The sequence below is a fragment of the Phyllostomus discolor genome, chromosome 14 (assembly GCF_004126475.2).
Source record: "Phyllostomus discolor isolate MPI-MPIP mPhyDis1 chromosome 14, mPhyDis1.pri.v3, whole genome shotgun sequence".
Taxonomy (NCBI): Eukaryota; Metazoa; Chordata; class Mammalia; order Chiroptera; family Phyllostomidae; genus Phyllostomus; species Phyllostomus discolor.
Genome location: NC_040916.2, coordinates 42,075,238 through 42,091,915, shown reverse-complemented (window position 1 = coordinate 42,091,915; position 16,678 = coordinate 42,075,238). Strand labels below are relative to the sequence as shown.

The following is a 16,678-nucleotide window of genomic DNA, read 5'->3' as shown; positions in this document are numbered from 1 at the left end:
TTTTCTTCTTTCTAAAAACTGAATCATATGTATGTACCACATTTTATGTATCTGATCATTTGTTGATGGATATTTAGGTTGTTTCCACATCTTGGCTACCCAGTTCTTTTTGTGCCTTTTAGTTCTTCGAATGAACTATGCTTCCCCTTATCTGTCACACACTGCCTCCTGCTGTGTGTCCTGCTGGGCACACCATCGCTCTCAGCAGCTACACTTCCTCTCACGCTGCAGGTCTCTCGGCTTGCAGCTTACTTGCTCTGAGAAATGCTTCCCAGGTCAAGCGGCAGTAGCTTAGGTTTTCCTGAACCCACGTAGCTAGTGTGAATTGGGTTTTTGGAGGTGAGTGAGGATTGCATAGGCAAAGAATCGAAAGCAGGGAATTCTAGACGCCTGGAGTAGTGTGCACGAAGTTTAGTAGTTTAAAAGCACAACACCTGTATGGAAAGGTAGCCTGTGCCGTACAGCCATACAGCCTGGGTGTAGCCTGCAGGGAGGCGTTTTGTGTTAGCTGACCTTTCTCTGGGTTCCTGTGGTGCTCTGTCCTTCCCCTGGCACAGACTTAACACACGGCATTGGGCTGGAGGGCTTCTTCATCACACTGCCCATTACACTGTAGGCTCCTTGTAGTCTCACTCATCATTGGCTACTCAGTTCATGGCACATAGTCGTAGCTACTCAATAAATATTTACCAATAAGTAAATGAATGGGATGAGAGGGAGGAGTTTCCAGTGACCTGTGACTGGTTGCCATTCACTTATTTATATGCTGTAGTTTTTATGGGTCAGGCACCTTGCTGGCACTGAGCCATTAAGATGAATAAAACCATGCAACCACTACTCAAAAGAATTCTTTGTCTAATGGGAAAAGAAAACATAGAGAAAGAACTGTGTTCTAAGGGGTAGAAAGTACATGTAAACAGAGTACTGGGGACAGCTAGAAAATGCTCCAGACGGAAGGTAGAGCATCTGAGATGGAACTTCAGAGAGGAGTGGGGGGTTATCCAGACAAAACAAAAGGAAAGGGAATTCCAGACAGCAAGAACCATCTGTATAAATACTGCATTGTGTAAAAGCATGGCATCTTTACAGAAAAGTAAAAAGTTGAGTGACTGGAGCGAAAGAAGGTGTGTGCCCTGTGTAAGGAGTGAGTAGCAGAGGTCTTTAAGTAAGGGACAGGAAGTGACATGATCAGCTTTTATTTTAGGAACATAATTTTAGTAACAGTTTGGAAGGTACACTGAAGTGGTGGTATTGGAGGTGCCATGATACCAGTTAGGAAGCCACTGCAGAAAATTAGCAAAAGAAAGTGAGAATCTGAGCGAAGACGCTAGGATTAGACAGGAGAGGCATGATCTGGGAGAAATCTCTGAGGGCTTGGATGTATGGAGTGAGTCAAAAAGAGAAAATGCAAATGATGTCAGTATCTAGTGTGGGAAATAAGGTGCAGGATGGATGGGTTATGGCATGAACTGAGGGTGAGGACGTAAGAGGGGTGCCTGGCTTGGGAGAGGAGTTTGAAATGTCTCCAGCATCTCAGCCGGGGGAAGGTGTCTAAAAGCATTTGGAAATGAGGATCTGGGGCTCAGAAAAGCAAGGTCATGCCTTGAGATGTACGTTTTGGACTCATTAGCTTGTAGACGGTAGTTGGAGCCCCAGGAGTGAAGGAGACGCCCCAGATCTGAGAGAGCTCATGCAGGTGCTCAGCCTGGGCTGCACGTTGCAGTCACCTGTGGCGTTTCACAAACATAGACGCCTGCCTCCTTCCCAGAGAGTCTGCTTCAGTAGGCTGAGGTGGAGACCTCAGCATGTGCTGTTTGTCTGTGTGTTTGTTTGTTTCCATGAGTAATTAGCATGGACAGCCAGAGTTGAGGACATCTGTTGTATGAGGATTAAGGGGGAACCCCTGGGATCTAGCAACATCTAACAGATTGACAAAAGAGGAAGACTCAGGCAAGGAGACTAAGAAAAAACCTGACCGGGGAGGGGAAAGGAGGCCCAGGCGGGAGTGCCAGCCTGCAGCCCAGAGCAGAGCACAGTTCCAGATGCAGAGGGTGCAGAGGCTCCGCCGTGTCGGCTCCGCAGATCGGTGCTCCTCATAGAGCTCAGACCGTTTCTTAAAGCCGGACAGACTTGATTTTCTACAAGAAAACTTCTTCTATCATCTCAGCTAGAAATTATCTCTTTGCTGAATTTCCTTGTTTGTATCCCTTATATTCCTGTTCAATATGTTCTTGTATTGAAGCTGTCTGAGTACAGATCTTATTTTGACTATTTTCGCTCCATAAGGTATTTTATATATTTTTTAATTTTTTCCCACTGCTCCAAATAGTTTGTATATAAGAGTCTCTTAATAAATATATCTCAATTAAACGAAGAGACAGTAACTGCTCTATCCTTAGGAGTTTACAATCTAGATGAGGAGAGAACATTCAAAATAATGACTCCATCAAATATATCATTATATTAAGTACCTTAAAGGTTTTTTCTACAATCCTGATTTCCAAATCAAATACATTTCACCTAACATCTATCCAACTGATAAATCATATTCAGCAAGTTAAAAAATATTGCCAACTTGTATAAATGTTTGAGATGTAAATTTTATTTAACAAGCATATCAGGTAAGAATGTCTAATTTCCTTGTTTCCTCCTTCCAGAGGATAAGGATCCCAGCTTGGAAGCAATGCTGAATATCCCATCAGCTTTTCTTCCAACAGTAATTCCTGTTATAGCGCCTGCTCCTCAAGCCAAAGCAAAAGGGAAAACAAAAGGCAAAGATAAACCCAAAGAATCTCTTAAAGAGGAGGAACACCCAAAGGAAGAAGAAAAAAAGGTGCCTGGACCTTGCCATGGATTCCAAGCTCCACTCTTCAATGTCAGCTCTTTAAAAATCACAAGTTATGTCAACATTGTTATTATAGTACCTGTATTTTACTGTGCAGATGCATTAACGCTCCTTGAAGCTTTGGTTATGAGTAAACGAGAAGAGATTACGCAGGAGTTGGGTTCCCATGCCAGGAGACGTATTGTCGTAGACAAACTGGCTCAGGTCACTCAATGTAAACTCAGAGTGACTAGTTCAACCCGTTCTTTCCTTCCCGGGTTCTTGGGTGTTCTTTGCTTTTGGGTGGTCAAGTTCTACCATTCCTGACTTTAAGTAACTTATTTAGTTCCCTAGGGATAAACAATTAGAAGGGGAGAATCTCTAAATAGTGGAAACATTTCCCTTTGGCAGACTTGGACTTAGATACTGGTGAGCTAAGAGTTAGCAAGGTGAAGGGCCAGCCGCTTCTGGTGAGAGAGGAGCCCACCCTCTCTCTGCACCCAGTCACCAAACACACACACACACACACACACACACACGCAAACACACACACACACACACACAGGAGCCCACCCTCTCTCTCCACCCCGTCACCAAACACACACACACACACACACACACACACACACTCTGCCTTAACCATTTTCCTAGTGGAAAAACACAGATGAAATCAGGTTCCAAAAGAAGGAAACAAGGAAACCACTGATCACATGTTCACTCTTGGTATTCACTGCTGCAGTTGTGCGGTTTGTGTGCTGTACAAATATCAAATTTATTAGAAGAGTTGTGTTAAAAAGTGATCAGGAACTTGGATTTCAGGCCCTGACCATGTAAAAATCATGGAGTCTGAGTGTTACTTAGCCCCTTCTCCATATTTACATAGCTATACTAGGGAAGTTTTCTTAAGCTAGGACATTTGACCCTTGTTAAGTGCAAGTGTTCAAGTGTTGAACAGAAAAATCCCAGGTAATTCATTTGTTTGGCTGAAAGCAGTTTGATAATAAAGCAATTGGTTCACCCAACATTTTTAAAGATGGACAGATGGAAGGGTGGGTATCGTTACTGGTTTTGTGTGTGATGATAGAGGGCGTGTCTTTGAGAATTATTAGGTTTTTCCTCTTAATTTTGCTTTGTGTTTTTAACTGATTTTCAGCTAACCAGATTTTATTCTCTGTTAGTAACAAAGACAGAACAACCTAAATGGTCAATAATGGTTAGAACAAATGGGAAATCCAGCAATGGGGGATCAGGTGCAATGATTTTAGAGGGGAACGAAAGAGAGCCAAGTGGGAAAACAGAGGTGGCTGTCATTAGGGACTAGCTGTGGCTCCACGGCGACCTTCTTTCTGGAGCACACGTAACCGAGCAAGGTGTGCCAGCCTAGTTAGCATAAAATTAATTAGCATTTTTAAGTAGATACACCCAAACCCTCATCAGTTTATAAATAGCTGTTTAATTGTCTGTTAGTTTCTTTTATTTTTACTTAATACAAAAGCAGTGTGAGCTCATTAGCATAAGGTCTCTCAACAGCATAATGCCTGCAGCCTTCAGATGCTAAGAGTCCTTTGCACAAGAGGGCGGGGTGGCATTGGGCCGCCCTGCACATGCAGACAGACCCTCTTTCAAGGCTTCACTCAAGCCCCGAATCCTCCAGGATGTTTTCCTAATTATTGTCATTAACTCTGATAGCCCCCTCTTCTGAGGGAAGATGCACCAACCACCACGTGGCTCTGTTCTTTAACTGTGTCACATATCCGTGTGCCCTTCTACAAGCAGGATATAAATTGCATCAAGGGTGCAGCCATTTTTATGGGCTCCCTTGCAGGGCTCACTACTCAGGGGCAAGTCATATTCTATGCCCTCAGCAAGTTCTTGCGTAGGCATAGTACATCAGCAGCTCATTTATGAGGTGATGAGCAATCACTCACATGTTGAATTATTTGCAGGAAGAAGTAGAACCAGAACCTGATGTACAAGAAACTGTTTTTGTTCCCACCTTCCAAAACCTCAACGTGTCCTGCCCCAATGGGCTCCTAGTGACCTTCATTGGGAATGAGTCGACAGGTGAGTGCTCCCTGGGGTCGGGCAGGGAGGCAGGGGGCAAAAAGTCATATTGAAAACAGTTAAGTCACCATTCAGATGGTGACTTTTCCTGACAATTACACATGCTTGTTGATAATGAACACAATGGGCTAAGAATAATAATAACCATTTTTAGTACTTACTCTGGGCTAGGCATTTACTTAAGAACTTACCATATATGACAAAACATAACTTCTATAAGCTAACTCCTAATAATTCTGTTTTACAAAATGCAATTGAGGCTTCAGGAGGTTCAGTAACTTGCCCAAGACCACTCAAGTCTAAGTGTCAGAAATCTTCAATAAAGTGCTATTCTCGGTCCAGTCATGGCAAAGTAAGGGCTCTTAAGGACTGCTAGGTGGCCCTGTCTCCCTGCCTCTACAAAGGCCACAGGTGTAGGTCTGGCCAAAACTAAGGACAGCGAGACCGGCGCAGGCGGCACGGATGAGACGACCTGTCTTATTCCCAGGGGTCAGGACATACCCTTATAGTCTGTCATTTCTATTGATTTTGTACGTGGCCCCTCACCTATTAAAACGAATAAATAAGTACAAGTAGAATTTCTTGAATCTGACGTGCCATCCACATTAGTGCTTGAATATGAATATTATTTAAATGGAGACCCACTATTGTCGTAGAAGTAGGGAGATGCAACAAAGCAAGCACTGAACTAGGACTCGAGTCCTAACCCACTCTGTGGCCCTTTCGATTACTCACTGTCATTGGACCATGTTTTTTCTTCTGATAACTATTGTGTTATAGCAATGAGCCCTGATTTAGTCACAACCAAAGATCCTCTTTATTATTATTCTCTTATATACACCATATTTGAAAAGTGTATCTATCGAAGGAAAAGAGTACACCTATTGAAAATAATTTAATGTTGTATTTACTTGCCAAGCAAATGAAAGGAAACTAAATGTAAATGATCTTTTTTGTCTCAATATTGCTTTTCATTAGGCTTTATGTGTTACTAAAAATAGACTGTGGACTCTTTTTCTATTTCCCAGCATTCCTAGGGGTCCAGGTCCTCCATGATGGGACCCACTGTGGGTGCCGCCAAGCCATATGGCCACCAGGCATCTTCCGAGGTTGAAGATGCTGTCAGTGTACTAAGAGGAATATTGATTTCAAGTTCAAGGACATTTTGCTTTTTTGCTTGTTTGCTTGGTCCTATTATCAAACCCCAACTTAATACCTGTTTCACCTGTCTTTTCTAGTAGTTTCATTATAGTCTGATATTTTCATCCTCTGTCTAGGTAGACAGTGTGGTTAATAATGACTCTGCCTGGAACACATGATCTTTTAAAAATCTGTCATGTTTTATATTCTAATTCAAGCCTGAACTTAATTGCAATATAAATGCCAAAGTAGCAGTACCATAGGGAGAGGAGGGCACGTGGCATAAGAAGAAAGAGATTGGACTTGGGAGTTCTTGCCTGAGTGACCTTGGACAGGTCACAACCCCTCTCCCCCTGAGTTTCTTCATTTATAAAATAACGTCATGTACTAAACAGGCTGCTAATAAGTATTAAATGAGAAAATACTTTCTGATCTGGAACATAGTGTTCCAGTCTTAGGTTTTCGTCCTTGTGTTGGTGGTAGTGGTAGTGGCTGTTTGTACAGCAGAAGGACATGGTTAAGCTCAGGGACCTGGTTCAAATCCCAGCTCTGCCACTTACTGGCTGTGTGACCTTGGAGAAGTTCTAACCGTTCCAGAACTCCGTTTTTTTCATCTGAAAACTCTGGAAAATAAAAGTGCCTGCCTTAAAGGGTTGTTGAGGTGGGCTAAATAAAATACATACACAAAACATTTAACATATAGAAATATCTCAAATGTATGTTATTTCTGCCACTTGAGGAGGTGTCATAAAAGACCCTCATTCCAAAATATTTTCCCACCAATTTGATCTAGTCCTTGAAATTCCACCATCACAGGTTAATAAACTACGTTATGAACTGAGAAGAGGAAATTGTTCAATGACCAGAAACCTGGTAGCTACTGGGTGCCAGAAAGTCTCAAAAATAGTACTTTCCTTTGAATGTAATATGTGCTTTTCTCCTTGATTGACACTTTAAGAGTAGCAGCCTGAGAAGAAGCTGCATTTGGTTGGAGATGCAGGGATCACATTGACTCTGAGGGATGATGCATGATTTAGGGCAGGCCGGCCTGAGCGGGTGACTTCCCCTGGGGCTCCAGGCAACCAGGGGACACCAGGGGAGCAATGTGGGGGGGGGGGGGCGGGTGAGAGCCTTCTCACGGGCAACAGAGGAGGGAGCGTCTGAAACAGCACACTTCCGCTTCTGTCCTCGTCTTGCCCTGAGATGTCCTGGCCATCGCTAGAGAGAACAGCTTCCACGTGGAGAAGGTGCCTAGGAAGTAAGTGCTGGTAGAGGACCTTGCTTCCCACATTCGACTGTGACAAAGGCAGCAAAGAGCCAGGACTCTGGGCCATCGGTGTTGTATGGGAACGGCCCGATTACTTACATGTAGACCAAAGAAGGAAAAAAAGCTGAGCAGGAAGATAAAATCCCAGCCACTCAGCATTGCCCAGTTCATTGTAAGGCTTTTTTTCCCCCCTTTAAGATAAATGTGTCGACAGTGAGGAACCTACTTGGGACATAATGATCCGACAGAGCTACCCTCAGAAGGGGAAGTTCTACGAGTTCTACAGAGCGGTGATGCCCCTGGTGGAGCAGGAGGCCTCGAGAGTCATCACCAGTCAGGGCACGGTGGTCAAGTACATGCTGGACGGGTCCACACAGGTAAGGGAACGTGTGCGATAGATTACTCTTCCCTGCTGCGAAGTAACACACAGAGTGATGAGTGAGGAGCAGCGTTGTGACATAGAAGAGGAGCAGCTCATTTGAAAGTGCAATGACAGTTGGAAAGGACAGATAAAGAATGGCATAGTTAGAAGAAACATGCTTTTACCGGTGCCGTACAGGACATACACTTGCCATGTGCGTATGATCCATGACTGCAGATACTAAAGAACAGCAAACTGGATCATCAGTGGATCAGAAGATTGGGAGAATTCCTAGAAAATTCAAGTCAGATGAGATTAACTGATGGAGAAACAAATGCAGAGTCTAAAACATATTTTTTAAAGCCCACAGCAAAATTTAAAAATGGGAGTTTTAACACAGCCATTTCACAGATGGAGTGCTAGACTCAGAAGTCAGGGCAGTGTGCCAGGTAACTCACTGCTCCCTGAGGGTGGGAACCTGAAACTGTGATACCAGGAGCCGTGTGCCTGCTCCATCCCTCCCAGCGACCCCGGGGCAGGGCTCCTCTGTGCAAACAGCACGCCCAGTGGACCAGAGTTCTCGGTCAGAAACAGGACCGTGCACCCGAGCACCATCAGCTTGGGAGAGAAACCAACCCCAGGAAAGCAAAGCATAACATTCAATAAATTAAATGAATGGCATCTCAAAATAAGAGTAAATAGCTTAACTAAAAAAACTTGAAAGTGAGTAGAAGCATTATAGGCAGAAACTTGAGAGGTTCCCAGTCCATGAAATAACAGTTTTTAAAAGTTGCCATGGAAAAAGGATCAAGAGTTGTTAGAGACTAAAAATGACACTGGGAAAGGTGATGGGCGGAGGGGGAAGGAGAGGAAGGTAGGAGACGTGGAGAAGGGGCCTATGTGGTAGAATTCCCAGAAGAAGAAAATAGAATAATGAAAGAAAGAATCTAGTAAATGTTCCTAGCGCTTAAAAAAACAATACTTCAGGTTAAACAGGACAACTAAGTGCCGATCAGGAGGGATACTAACTATCGAAAGATTATTTCAATGTGTCGTAGTGCAATTTAGAGATGGTGTAGGTAGGCAACCCCAAAAGCTTCCTGAGGAAACCAGTTACCCACAAAAGAGTTAAGACAGACATTGGACTTCTTAGTAGCCACACTGGTGGTTCTTGTCCTTTTCATTGGGAGTCTATAAATACTGATCCTGGGTAGATTATATATCAACAGTGCCTCTAGATACTGTACATACTAGGTAGATACTGATTAAAACTGTATCATACATTTAAATGTAGTCATTAGAAAAAATGAAACAGTGGATAATTTCCCAGTCATTACAGGGGAAGGGTGAATAAGGAAAAAACATAAAACAAGTCAATCTAATAAGAAACAGGAAATGAGAACAAATAGCATAGAAGGTAAATGGAAAAAGTAGTATTTTTATGCTGGTTATCAAGCTTTTGTCTCTGAGCTCCAAATCGACCCTTCTGTCACACGCTTTATGATGCTGAGCCTGGAAGTCTGCAAATAGCGCTTCTCTGGTCCTTTTTAACCTAACTCAGTTTAACGCACCGTGTTCCTTGTTAACCGGGCTCTTCCCTGCCTCCGAGAATGCTGGACTTGTGCTTGTCCCTCAGATTCTCTTTGCAGACGGCGCCGTGAGCAGCAGTCCGGACTCGGGGCCCGTGTGTGCGCCTGCCAGCCGCCCCACAAGCCGCCCCAGCGGGGACCTGATGGACTCGGGCTCTCAGCAGAAACCAGAGAGAATGCCGTCGGAGACGGTCCTCACAAAGAAAGGTAACTGCCAAGGGAAGCCTCTCTGCCGTGCATCTCAGAGAGCGAGTGCTTGGTGAAGGTTCAGTGTCGTCATTATTGCTCTTCTCGTCTTTAATGACTGCATTCATATATATTCACGTGTATATATGATTTTAATTGCAGTCACATGAATTGCTTTCTTCCCTTCATAAGAAATAAGGAGCATATTCTTGCGTCATTATGTACGCCCGTGCAGCCTTAGCTCTGCCGCTAGGGCTGCGGTTTTCGGGCTGGGTGCGCATACCAACATCAAGATTCTGAGTAAGCATCTCTGTGTTCTCTTGACATTTTCCTCGGAGCTGCAAGAAGGCCATGTCAGCTCCAGGCATGGGGTCCTCATGTAGGAACTCCCAAAGCCAGAGGGAGAGAGGGCAAGCACGAGAGCTTCCAAGTGTCTCTGTTTATCCGGGAGGGAAGGTATTTCCAGGTCCCACTGGGCCCTGTCCCCCTGCCCCCATGGGCATCTCACCCTGGGTCTCAGTGACCAGACCTGGCGGGGGCCCTGGCTCATTGTGACATTTCTGACGCTTTTCTCGGGAGATGAGCACTGCTAGTGGGGGCAGCAAAGGTGGGCGACAGCTGGGTAAGTCGACAGTGTCGGCCACGATCTAAGTGACCAACCTGCTGTCCTGAGGCCGTTCCAGTTTGCTCGCCCGCCCCCAGCGCCCTGTGAGACCAGCTGCGTCCCCACACCTGCCAGTGCTGGACGGGCAGCGGTGTTTCTTCCATCTCACCCAGTTTGGTGGACAGTCCGTCTTCCTGCTATCCTCATTTGCATTTCTCTGATTACTGATGAGGATAAATGTCTGAAGGTGCTTATTCCTTTTTTATTCTTTTTGTGAACTTTCTGTTCATATCTTTATTTGGTTTGCTATTGGGACTTTCATTATTTTATCTTCATTTTTAAGAGATCCTTATGTATAGGAGGTGAGTATACCAGGCATAATTCTGAATACTTTAAAATACAGGGTGGGGCAAACGTGGGTTTACAGTTCTTCAAGTGGAAAATGATACAATAATAAATAATAATACAAGAATAAACTCTGGTTTGTATATTCACAACTGTAAACCTGCTTTCGTCCAGCCCTCCATTAAATCAGCTAATTCTCATCTCAGTCCCGTGAGGTATGCATATGGTAATAGTCCGATCTACAGATGAGGGAATTGAGACAAAGAGAAGTTAAGAAACCTACTTGAAGTCTCTGAGCCAGTGAGTGGTAGGGCTGGGACTCGAGTCTGAGCAGCTACCCCCCCACACACACACTCTCTTTCATGCATTACACATTTATCTCAGTTTCTCACAGGCCTTCATTGATCTGAGACGAAGACTCAGTCTTTTCGGCCAGTTTCACACGCCTCACCACAGTGCCCTGTCGCCTTGTGTGGAAGCAAAGTGCTTCCTTTTTCGGTAACTCAAAAGTTCGTGAGGTAGATTTTCCTTTGGGAGCAGCAGGGGGCTCCTGGTGGGAACACACAGAAGCCTTCCCCACAGCTTTCTAAGCTTCCCAGCTCAGGGGCTCCCCGCTCCTGCCTCCAGGCCTGGGGTGCTGGTGGTGGGGTAGCCCCTCGTCTAACTGCCCAAACTAGCTCCGGAGGGCTCCCACTGCCAGCATCGTGTGCTCGGATTTCTTTACGGCCCTTCCATCGGGGTCAATGCATTCACTATTTTTTTTAACTCACAGACTTTTTAAGGGCAATTTTAATTTTACAGAAAAAAAATGAGCTGAAAGCACAGTACAGAGAATTCCCACCTACTACTTCCTCTCTTCCTGGCTCAGCTTCCCCTGTGTTTAATTAAGGTCTTGGAAGTGTTGCATTTGTTAAAATGGATGAACCAATATTGATATGCTGTTGTGAAGTCAAATTCACTTTTTGTGCCGTGCAGTTCTGTGAATTCTCACAAAAGCCTAATGTCGTGAATCCCCCTTCAAGTATCACAGAGAAGAGTTCTGTCGCCGTAAAGAGCCCCTGTGCTCCACGTCGTCATTCTTCTCTGCCCCGCCCCCAGCCGTCCCTGGCAGACCCGATCTTGTTGTTCCTGTAGTTTTGTCTAGAAGTTCATATAATGGGGTCCTATAGTCTGTGCCCTTTTCAGATTGGCCTATTTCACTCAGTGACTACAGTTAAGATTCTTCCATATCTTTTCATGGCTTGACAGCTCATTTATTTTAATTAATAAAATAACATCCTGTTGTGTAGATGTGCAGCAGTTTGTTAATCCACTCACCATCTGAGAGATCCACAGAGTGAGACAAAAGTAAGTTTGCAGTTGTCCATATGGACAGTAATACAATACTTTATAATAAACAGTAACACAAGAATAAACTCTGTGTTTCACGTATGCACAACTGTAAACCTGCTTTGGCTGCACCCTGTGTTGGTTGCTTCTAGTTGTTTTTTGGGGGAGAGCATTGTACAGTAGATTCATCTTTCGTATTCAAAAAGCCTCCCATTGATTTACGTACTGGTTGGACCAATTTACGTGGCCACCAACAGTCTTTATGGGCTCTCTTTTCTTGGTGGTTTCCAGTTTTTTGGCAACTGTCGTGACGCTGCTTTTAAACATTTGTCTGCAGGTTTTTGTGTGCATATGTCTTCAGTTCATTTAAATAAATATCTGAGAGCGTATTCCATGTAAAATTTTGGCTCTCTGAGCTGCATTCTAAGTGATTTTTATAGGCCTCTCCATCTTGTCCTTTATTGCTCTGGAAACAGCATGTGTGTCCAAAATGGATCTCACAGCAATGGAAAGGCTTAGCTTGATGCATCTGTCTTCTTTGGTTCCCACCATCGGCCGAGTCTTCCTCTTAGGCCAAGATGCATGCCCTAATACATGTTTCATGGTAGGAAACTGAAGCATCTTTCTGGTTAACAATCCTTTTCTCTCTTTGCTAGCAACTTGTTTCTGGGTCTAAGTTTACTTGGACTGAGGCCTGGAGACACTGGCAAATCTCATCTGTAGAGTACTCACTATTGTTCATACAGATAGAGTAAATAAATCTCTCCTGCTGGAGGGTTAGAAGCATTGTTCGTGGACTTTCGTGAGGATATCTTCAGTTAGATTTTCCTGTTCCACGTGGATGGTGGCAGGGAGGGGTGGGAGGTATGTATCAGATGATTGTCGACATAGTAATTAAGCTGTGCAAGTCCTCTTCCCCAATGAGAGGCCAAGGAAATACCTGGTTGATAAGGTTCTTCAGATTCAGGACTGAAGAAAGATATTTTCTATCTATGACTGATAAAATGACAAACTCAGGGGAAGGAAAGGTTAAAAATCTAGTAAAATGCTAGAGTCCAGTAAGTTAAAAGGAGTCCGAAAGTTTGACAGATACATGGGAAGAAAAAGTAGGCTTTACAAGTACAGTCCAGCCCTGGCCAGGTAGCTTAGTTGGTTGAAGCATTGTCCCACACACCAAAAAGTTGTGGGTTCGGTCCCGTGTCAGGGCACATCCGTAAGTTTTGCGGGTTCAATCCCCAGTCAGGGCTTGTACAGGAGGCAACCAGTCAATGTTTAAATGTTTCCCTGTCTCTCTCTCTCTCTCTCTCTCCCTACCCCCTTCCTCTCTCTCTAAAATCAATAAACATATCCTCAGGTGAGGATTTAAAATAAAATATAGTAAAATAAAAACCATAGTACAAAACCAAAAATCTGGGATCCAGGGAAATATAAGCAAGGCTCAAAGGTACACAGAAATTGACCAGAACAGGTATTATGTCATAGAGAGCGAACTGTCTGTATGAATCTGCACATTTGGAAGGAGGTGATGAGAATCCAGCCAAGGTTCCAGTGCCGAGATTAAGATATTCATAACCTGGTATTTTTATCATTAGAGAAATAATATAATTGACGAATACTACTTATCATTTTTATGCCACAATGTCTTTACACTGAACCAAAACAGTGAGTGATTTATATCATTGATATAGTTATATTGTTGTGTTTGATTTTACTTGAACTTCCGCAGGCAGAAGTCACAAAAATCAGTTAACAGTATTGCAGAAGAGTGAAACCCACGAAACTCCCACAGACGTAGGTCAAACGGCGACTCCCGTGGAGACTCACGCAGGCACCTGGTTCACAACCACACCTGAAGGAGATCGCATCGGCACCAGAGGGTCAGAGACAATAGCAGACTTGGCACCGTTTCTCTCCTTTCAGGCCACGGACCCTATCACTGGAACGGTATGGCGGACTGTTGTGTATTGCACAATTTCTTAAATCACTGTAATTCTGAAACAACGCATAGAGGAGTGCTGGGCAGATAATAAATTTTCAATAACAATTTTTAAGCAGTAAGTGGTGGGTGGATAGATGGATAGATTGATGGATGGATGGATGGATGGATGGATGGATGGATGGATGAATGGATGAATGGATAGATCCATCTCCCCAAAACTGAAAGCATTTGTGGTTTATTTGACCAGCATAGAATATCATGAAATACTAACTTTTGAAATGAAACATGGGTCATGAATTTTCAGTGCTACTCTAAGACATGTATGATTAATGACGTCTCATATTTTCCTTGTGTTGAATGCATTTGTGTATATGTCTTACCTTCTAGAAATAAGGGCCTATGTCTTATTCCTACTGCTTTGGGTGCACTTGATATGAGTGGCAGGAATTTGTTTATGATCCTTGACTTCAAAGAACTTACAGTATATATAAGGAGATTCTCCCATAAAAATTCAAGAATACCACAGAGCAATTATACAAAAGATTTTATTCGTGGCATAAAAATAAGTGACAGATGAGTGGTATAGAAAATAGTGGTTTTGTTTAGGATGTGAAATTGAAACTCCTAGGATGAATAACAACACCTTCTATATGCCAGGCTCTCTGTTAGGGATTTTGCATACATCATCTCATCAGTCCTTGCACCAGCGAATCCTATCACACAGATGAGGCAGTTGGGTCTCACAGGTTACGTAATGTGGCCAAGAGCACACGGTGGGAGGCAGGATGAGAGCCAGTTGTTGGTGACTGAGCACAGACAGGCCTCTTTCCATTCCTCAGCTGGTCTTCTAACCCTTCAGTGGAGCTTTGATGAATACTGTTTATAATATTCGTCCCTCTGAGTCCAAACAAAACAAAGAATTTCCTAAGTGCCTCATCTCTGTTTTCTGGACTACCTACCCATTTGTAACCACATGATGCTGGTCAGAAGCAAAATGTCTGCTGCTGTTGAGAGCAATTACCTCATCTAACCAGATGTGTTTTCCTTTCTTCTTCAGTCTTTTTCTGAAATAATAAGGTCATAATCTCTTGGCTTGTTTGCCAGTTATGTTTTTTTTGTGAGTCTCAAAGTATGTATGATCTCAGGAAAGCTTCTAGGTCACCTCAAGTAACTCACTTTAATTCAATCCCTGATGCAGTTACTTGGTTCAAAATGCAAGTTTTGTTAATATTTCTTAATTAATAACTTTCAATTTCTCTTATTGACACCTACCACCATTATGGAAGCATGAACCAACATCCAAGAGTGTGGATGCAGGCATGAATTAAACAGCAGACACCTAACACAATAATAATGACAATGACGATGATGATGATGATGATATTTCCTGTGCACTCACTGTGTGCCAGGCCCTGTTCTCAGTGCTTTTCATGCACTAACTCATTTAATTCCCACAACAAACTATGGTTTCCACTCTTAGATGAGGCCACTGAACTACAGAGAGGTTAAGAAATTTTTCCAAGATCACACAGCAAGTGGTAGAGTCAGAACGCGGACCCCAAGGTTGCATCCCAGATCCCATGTGCTTAGCCCCCTATGCAAATAAGGGCCAAGAAACTAACATGATCACATGAAACAAAATTGAAAACGGAGTTTTTCATAACACCTGCCATGAAGCGTCAGGTTTTAGAGGAGTGGGCACTGACCTTGCGGTGAGGCAGACCTGGGTTTGCACCCCAGGCGCACACCTTCCTGGGTGGATGGCTCTGGACAGGTTTCTCGTCTGGTCTTCCTCATTCATAAAGTGGAGATGATAGCCATCATCTGAAATAATTGGGAAAATTAATACCAGGGCCAGCTCTATCAGGTGTTCAGTAAACATTCTTGCTCTTGTGTTCTGGCCACCCCTAGGAATGACTATCCCACCCTGTAATGACCAGAAAATGTCAGTGTTATGAGATGTTATGAAATGCTTGAATAATTCTAATTAATAACATGTAAATATCCACAAAGTCTGTCCAGAAGGTATCTAGCCATGTCATCTGAAAGATAAAGACATGTATTGAAGAAGATACAAGATACAAGAAACATTGTGCATAGGACAATGATGCCTCTGTCCCCTTTAAAGCAGGCACCTTGGGACCTCACACAGTTCTCCTAGTTGCCATCAGCTGCCCCATCATATTTTCCTGAATCTCATCAACAGTTTGAAATCTCTTCCCTTTCAAAGGTGATTTTAGTTTGAGGAAAAGCCGGAAGTCACAGACTCCAAATCTGGGTTGTAGGGGAGCTGAATAACCCTGGTGATTTGATATTTTGCCAAAAAACTTTGCATGAGACATGATGCATGAGCAGGCGTGTTGTCATGATGAAGCTGCCAATCATCAGTTGCCCGTAGCCGCAGCCTTCTGAATCGTCCAAATAGTCTCTGCAGAGGAATGTTCAAGCTTAATGCAAAATCTGATGCAGATTTGTTGCTCTGCTCACTCAGTTATTTTGAATGTGACAGCCACACAGTACGCAGGCTCACTCAATGGCATCTAGCACCCCCACTGACTAGTACAGTGAAGTCACCATTGTCCACATGTGTGCATTCCAGTCCACTCTCCTTGGCTGCCAGGTTACATCGATGTCACACAAACTGTTCTCTTATATTAACAATGGCTGGACTTTTTCCAGAGAGACCTTGTATGCTGGATAAAGAGCAAGTATTAATCATTGCTAACTCGATGGCTGAAAGTGCTTAGCAGTGCTATTTCATTTAATCACATAACATCCCTGAAGAAGACACTCATGTTGGCTCCATTTTGCAGATGAAGAAACTAGATCACAGATAGGTTAAGCAACTTGCCCAAGTCACCCAGCCATCCGTGAAGGCGGGATTTGAACTTGGGTAGCTTAACCCCAGAGTGCATGTTCTTAGTGCATGTGTCTTGGTACCCCACACCCTTGTGGTATCAAGACACATACCACATTCTACAGTGGTATGTGTCTTGATACACACCTGGCTGAGAGTGCCAATGACAAGAA

The 16,678-nt window shown here is 43.6% G+C and overlaps 1 protein-coding gene across 1 annotated transcript in view; it reads left to right on the top strand.

The window, feature by feature from the left end:
• The window catches only part of SPAG17 (sperm associated antigen 17), a 178,349-nt gene that overhangs the window by 123,582 nt on the left and 38,089 nt on the right, over positions 1–16,678 (top strand). Inside the window, exons 25-29 of the mRNA XM_036015092.1 lie at positions 2,658–2,833; positions 4,771–4,888; positions 7,494–7,672; positions 9,293–9,452; positions 13,436–13,653. Of these exons, the coding sequence (XP_035870985.1) occupies positions 2,658–2,833; positions 4,771–4,888; positions 7,494–7,672; positions 9,293–9,452; positions 13,436–13,653 (851 nt within the window). The remainder of the gene's footprint in view (positions 1–2,657; positions 2,834–4,770; positions 4,889–7,493; positions 7,673–9,292; positions 9,453–13,435; positions 13,654–16,678) is intronic.